Genomic DNA, 6,660 nt, shown 5'->3' with positions numbered 1-6,660 from the left:
CCCCCCGCCTATATATATATATATATATATATATATATATATATATATATATATATATATATATATGCCTCCGCTATTCGGTCCCCAGGGTACAGAATAAGCTATTCTGTACCCGAGTCCCTCCACGCACCGGCCTCCCGCGCGTCCCGCGCGCTCGACTGACCATCCGTCCGCGTCTCTTTTTTTTCTCCCGTGCGTTTCACGTTTGCATCTGGAACTGCAGTTTCCAATTCCGCCGCTGTATGCCCAGGGGAGGACGACGCCCAGGGGAGGACGACACCGCTGTCCCGCCGGAAGCAACGCCCAGAGGACGGCGACGCCGCGACCCCTAGGGTGGTTCCGCGCAGACGAGCAGCGACGGCCGTGCTGTCCTCGCGTGCTACGAAGAAGACGTAGACGTCGAGGGGCTCCCGCAGATTTCGGAGGTGGGCAGCGGACGGCGTCCTCGTCAACGAAGGGCTGCTGTGCATTCAGTTTATTCAAACTGGCTGCATTCTTCAGTTCTGTCATTGCAATATATTCAAACTTCTCTTTCGTACGCTTTGGCTCGGATCTCAGTGGCTTCTTTTTGTGGAAGGGGAGCTTCCGGACAAACTAGCGAGGAATGGGACAACAGAAGGCGAGATTAGCACGGTGAGTTTTGAGTATTTGAAAAGAATATGAAGGACAATAGAAAAAGATTATTATATTGAAGAATTATCATAGTGTGGTATAATACATTTGCAGAATGGGGAGAACACGGAGGCGGAGGTTTCCAGCAAGATTGGACAGTGAAAAACAACATCAAGGAAGCCAAGTAGCGATTAAATAATTTACTTAATAATCGAGTACAGAAACTGATTTTTGTAATAAGAGTAATATTTTAATAAGGCATTACCTTTGTCATTGTGTACATTCTTGAGTACCGACCCCAGAATGCGAATTCTGATCGTGGCGATAGTCAAGGTGTGAGAATATGTAAGAATTAGTGCGACGGAGAACATCCCTATGCAGTGTTAGGTCCATGATTTCATTTGTGGTTGTTTGAGAATGGATCATGTGATGTTGCAGCGTGAGAAATTCTGCCCCCTGCGATTTTTCAACACACGCTAACAGGAGAAACTGAACATTGGGTAACACTCATATGCAATAGCAGCTTCCTTTCAATGAATCAGTTTTGTTTCTCCGAATATCTGTGCTGCTTAGAGGCGTAGAGATGTTTCTGTCCGTCCCTACCTCCCTCAATGTGCTAAGAGACAAAGTCAGTATTACCTATAATCGAGCTCTTGTTTTACTGTGGAAATCTTTAGCGTAATTTTCTATAGAGTAACAAAGCTTCACACACACGGCAAGTAAAAGGCGTATATCCACAAATATGGCACTTCAGATATACGACAAAAAGGATGAAACCTTGTGCTACATTACTGGTGTCCCATTTCCATTGCCGTAGCAACATGAAACAAACGATCAGTTTATAATATACAAAAGACTAGCAATAGCGATAGGAAAGCTAGACGCAGCGGCCTCATAAGAGAGGCATACATGCTTAAAACAGAACAAAGAGATGCGTCGGGACTGTCGCAGCAGCATTAATACACATCAAAAATGAGGTATTCACATGTCAGTCACAAAACTAAGCATTGTTCATATATGAATCATGAGAATGTACAATATGCACAGCTACAAAAGAATAAAAAATTAAATAGTAAAGGGTTGTAATGAACAAAAAAAAACTAATAGAAAAAAGGGTGATGATCATCTCGACGATACTGAAGGATTTCGTCGGGCAGCACCACAACCTTGTTCTGCTTATGAAAAGTGAGGTAATACAAGGTCTCAGCACGCAACTCTTTTGATCGTTCCTGAAATTAAAGACATATAGCCATGAAAAGTAAGAAACTGCATGTGAAAGGGTAGAGTCTTGGGAAAAGACTTACAGCAGCGATGCTAGTGTGTAGTGAGCCATGGCCATCACCATCATAGAACTCGAGAAACTTCATGGCAAAGAATGCACTGTCCGACGTGGCCTTCTGGACGGGAACCTTGACCGGGACATGTCTCCAGTTCTTGAATGATTTAAATTTGAGAGGTGCAGCAATGGAGAGAGCATCACTTAGTCGGTGCATGATTTTTTTCCCAAATTCCAAATGATACTTGTCCCAATTGTTGTCAGACTCAGGGGTGTACAACATTGAGTCAAGCACATCAATCCGTGATTGGCCAAAGTTAACGCAATAAACAGACCAATGGTGCTGATGTAGAACTGGTAGAAGAATCTACACAATGTGTAAAAAGAAGAATTGACTTATTTTTGCGAAAATATAATAACAATGACTTATCTACTTAACTAAATTCACGAGTACAACATATGCAGAAGCTACTCAAACACATAATTATGTAACCAGCAAACTCATGGCCAGATTGGAGGACCAGAAAAAAATGGACAAAAGCTAACCAAAAAAAAATAGTAGATGTACCATCTTTGTCTTCTTCAAGTCTGTGAAAGGAAGACAACATTGGATGGCTGTCACTGCAGCAAACTGGCTATATTTGGGTTCGGAGCTGTCCCTTTTGTGCCACTCAACATTAAGAATTGCCTTCAAGAAAAGAAATACCATGGAATAAAAAAAAGTACGAAAGAATGGAAATTTTTTAATAAATCTAGTGTCAAAGAATGGCAAAATAAAAGCTTACTGAGAGGTCAGCATCAAAAAAAAATTCTGTAGCCATGGCACTCGGGTCTGATCCAATAATCATCATAGCTAAGACATTTGACAAATCTTGTGATAAAAGTTGAGTCTGGGATTGCACCATTGGCAAATGATTGTGCAATCATGTCACAAGTTAAAGGGGTGCTACCAAACTGGATCACCGGCATGCTGTGGATATTACAATCAGCAAATGGAGAAATAGAAAGTTTGGCTATTATAAGATTTAGAAATGGACAAAAGCTAACCTTTTCAATGTGGAGTCATTAGCGCACATGTGTCCAAAGAGACTCATTGCTGCGTCCACATTGGGTGCAGGACGGGACATAATTCCATACTTGAAGGGTGAAGAATATTTAGCAGGCTTCCGTGTCATGCGTTTCTGTTCTGACACATGTAAAGTGCCTGACACCATGTTATTTTGATCCTTTGGATAGGTCAAAATAACATGTAGTTGGAAAATAATTAGCTGGAAGGATTGCAACTCGAATCGAATGGAGTGGGTGGTAATCGTGTCCAGTTAAACATACAGTTTTGGCCTGGTCTTCAAATTGGGTAGTGCGTGATGAAGGGAGAGTATGCATATGATTTGATTGCTCTTCACAATAGATGGAATCAATGAGATTGTTGATTCTATTCATATCATGGTTGCTGTCAGGCAAACTAGAAGAGGGGGTATATGATCTGAAAAATTAATTTCATGAATACAGCGTTAAGCAAGAACATAAATGACTCCTAAACAATTAAAGGCTGAGCATATGGGTAACAATCCTGACAGCTGCATATTGTAATGTAAGCCTGGATACAACCTGGAAAAGAGATAAAGAGAAAATTCAGACTACATAGTGCTAACCTGAGCAAGTAGTAGTACGTGCATGGTCATCCCTGCAAGCTTCTTGATGAGGTTTAGTGCAAGGTGTAGTGCCACCAGTTTTAGATGTGGCGGGATCTGTGACCAAGATTTCCAAAATAACTGCTGTTAAGCTTTTATAGTAAATGGTCATTACCGAGCATTTTGCTTGTTGTAGTATGCGATAGGCAGTACCTGTGGTGTATGAGTTTTGGCTGTTGCCATCCCTTAATACGTCATCTCTGTAGCAAGAACTTGGGGTCCTGAAAACACCGCCGTTTCCATGCTCGAATAGTTGACCTACAGAAAGTAATGTACAGAAAAATAAGTTGAAACGTTCAAGAGCAATTTGATTAGGAATTGAAAAAAAAGTACATAATCAGAATGGATTGTGGGGATCGATGTGTGCCACCGTTGTGAGGATCGACAGTCGATCTTCGATGCCTGAGTTGTTCCTCCATGAAGTCTCCCCAATATTGTTAGGATCAGAAGCCGACCTCTGGGCAGCAATAAGCTCCTCTATTACCGGTCCGCACTTTTCAGCTAGACGATAAGGAGCTCTAGCAATGTTGCATAGAGAAGCTTGGATGGCACAAGTGTTCTCAGATAAGGTTTGGTCAAACTGGTCGAACAATTCATTAAATGCTTGCAAGGGGTGACCAGTGAGACAACCCAATGGACGGGATAAGAGATCACGCAAACGTGGAATACGAATCTTAGGGACATTAGTCATGTCATCCAAACCAACATTGAAGTTCCTGGGTCTTGGTGGAGCCTGGCATGTATAATGATGTGTAAAATTGAGTACATACAAGGAAAAAGGAAATGACACTAAAAGTAAACCATGTAAAAAATAAGGAAACTACATGGAACATATGTCAGGTTTTAGAAGTGAGTAACGTACACAGAGCAACAAGAAGAATAATACAACACCAGGAATTACTGCATATATATGTGCATAGATATTGTGTGTGTATTTGTAACATGACAATTCAATTTAATATTTGGCACATACCTCTGTGCCATCCTGGGCAAGGAAATAATCGGTTAATCGCCTAGAATTATCAGCTGCACTATTCTTTTCCTTTGAAGAGCGGTGAGAGGACCGAAACTTCTTCCTACGGCGATCTACAACCCCGGTGCGATCATCAGAAGCATTCCTCATACGGCGAACAGATTTATTGCACCCCGGATCATGGTCATCCGCAATAAAATCAGCACGAGGATCATCAGGAACATAACTCTGTTGAGGAACATTTCGGTTGGGTAGCTGTTGAAAAGATGATCCAGGGCCACCACCCACTGGATAAGATGATTGCAACTCGGGTCGAAGAAGAACCTCGAACCTGAAGTGAGAAAAATGAAAGTATAAAGTATAGACCATGAATCAATGAAAATGCAGTGGACTACAGGATAGGCGGTAAAATTATAAACACGCGCATAGCTCTCCTGTGTGCTCTCGAATACAGCTAGCTTCGGGTTGATAGGCATCCTATTCACCAACCGCTAACAAGTATCTGTCCTGGGAGACAAATCAAATTGAACATACTCTGTGTCAGTAATAATGAATACAATGAATGGTTAGGATCCAAATATGTTGTAGTTGTTTACATGGAATATTTACAAACTGAAAATAATAAAATGATGTAAATGTTATGACAGGCATGGGAAAGCGGAAGAGATGAGAACACAGATAAAAATGAGTCACATAAGACCTTCTAGTTGAGCAGATCCGTGGAGAACCTTGCTGAACACCTTCTGACTGTAAGAGCTGCCTGGCATGGGGGAGGAAAAGAGTTGTTAATAAAGTATAAAAAGAGTTGTTTTCGAGTGCATCATTAATATCATATGAATCCTGTTACTGTGGTGGTTCTAAAATACCTTTCTGTTTTATTCTTCAAAAAGGATTGACTCCAAAATAAGAACAATTGAGCTTGATGGTAGGCGCATAAAGTTGCAGATCTGGGATACTGCTGGGCAAGAACGTTTTCAAACTATTACAACTGGTACGCAATATGCTTCGTTTGTTGTGCGGAGCAGGTTCTTTAACTATTTATGTGAAACTGCTCTGAATCTACAAACTTTTGACTATGCAGCCTACTACAGGGGTGGAATGGGCAATTTGCTTGTGTATGATGTTACTGACGAGTCATCATTCAATAGTGCGTATTCATCAACTTCAATCAACAGACTTTGGCTTCCTAAACTGACCTTGCTGTGGTCATTGGCAGATATAAGAAACTGGATTAGGAACATTGAGCAACATGCTTCTGACAATGTGAACAAAATTTTGATAGGCAACATAGCAGACATGGATGAAAGCAAACGGGTATGTTTTGTTCTTCTTTATTGTCTCTTGTCCATGATATGCTGACATCCTATTTGCGATTGTGCATTTTAATGTTCAGTTTAAAATGAAAACGTAAAATCTTACTGGTGCTTGGAAGTATTGAAGAACTGGCTTCCTCAACTGACCTTGCTGTGGTCATTGGCAGATATAAGAAACTGGATTAGGAACATTGAGCAACATGCTTCTGACAATGTGCTTGCATTAGTTCTGGCATAGAACTTCATGATGTGTTACCTACGGAACAAAGTTACCTACGGAAGATGCGTGAAATCAAAAGCTTAAATCAGATTGTTGAATCTAATGCCCGGCTCGGCCATGGCTCGGCCAGCAGGAACTCGACAGCACTGCATGAAGAAAGGAACGCACAAGAGCAACTAATTAAAGAGAAGAACAAGGACGCGACGGAGTACTAACCGACGAGGACCAGCGGAATCAGCTGTGAAATGCCAAATTGAAGATGACGGCCTGCGGGCGAGGTGCTAACAACTGAATGCGGTGGAGGCCCTACCCGCCAGCAGCTGGGGAGCGGCGGATGCGGGGGATGCCGAGCGGCGGCGGCGGCGAGGGATGGCGACTGGCGGTGACGCGAAGATCAGAGGGCGCGACGACGGCGGAGGGCGGCGAGCTTAGGGTCTGGGAGCGGCGGCGGCGGGGGAAGGCGAGCGGCGGCGGGGAGGCGGGGGATGGCAAGCGGAGGCGGGGAGGGATGGCGAGCGGCGGCGGGGAGGAATGCCAGCGGCAGCGGCGGGGGATGGCGAGCGCGGCGGGAGGGG

General features: G+C 43.1%; 1 protein-coding gene and 1 long non-coding RNA gene across 2 annotated transcripts; both read right to left on the bottom strand.

Moving 5' to 3' along the window:
- Window positions 1–1,697: 1,697 nt before the first annotated feature.
- Window positions 1,698–2,793, bottom strand: LOC111256770. Its single transcript, XM_022825297.1, has 4 exons — window positions 2,674–2,793; window positions 2,457–2,576; window positions 1,917–2,255; window positions 1,698–1,841 (listed from the first exon to the last, which is right to left on the bottom strand). The coding sequence occupies exons 1-4, from the start codon at window positions 2,791–2,793 to the stop codon at window positions 1,713–1,715; spliced, it is 708 nt and encodes a 235-aa protein (XP_022681032.1). The 3' UTR covers window positions 1,698–1,712.
- A 563-nt stretch (window positions 2,794–3,356) lies between these two features.
- Window positions 3,357–3,761, bottom strand: LOC106804227. Its single transcript, XR_001393159.2, has 3 exons — window positions 3,733–3,761; window positions 3,541–3,636; window positions 3,357–3,371 (listed from the first exon to the last, which is right to left on the bottom strand). It is a non-coding gene; the product is annotated as an uncharacterized LOC106804227 (long non-coding RNA).
- Window positions 3,762–6,660: the final 2,899 nt, after the last annotated feature.

The sequence above is a fragment of the Setaria italica genome, chromosome III (genome assembly GCF_000263155.2).
Source record: "Setaria italica strain Yugu1 chromosome III, Setaria_italica_v2.0, whole genome shotgun sequence".
NCBI lineage: Eukaryota > Viridiplantae > Streptophyta > Magnoliopsida > Poales > Poaceae > Setaria > Setaria italica.
This window is presented reverse-complemented; position numbering and strand designations above follow the sequence as displayed.

What these genes read in the sequence shown, in the direction of transcription:
- LOC111256770 (XM_022825297.1), bottom strand. Translation starts at nt 2,793, where the DNA reads ATGGTGCAATCCCAGACTCAACTTTTATCACAAGATTTGTCAAATGTC. An exon ending in TTTTTGATGCTGACCTCTCA is followed by an intron (nt 2,577 to 2,673) that starts GTAAGCTTTTAT and finishes CTTTTCTTGAAG; the next exon opens with GCAATTCTTAATGTTGAGTG. An exon ending in TACACACTAGCATCGCTGCT is followed by an intron (nt 1,842 to 1,916) that starts GTAAGTCTTTTC and finishes CTTTAATTTCAG; the next exon opens with GAACGATCAAAAGAGTTGCG.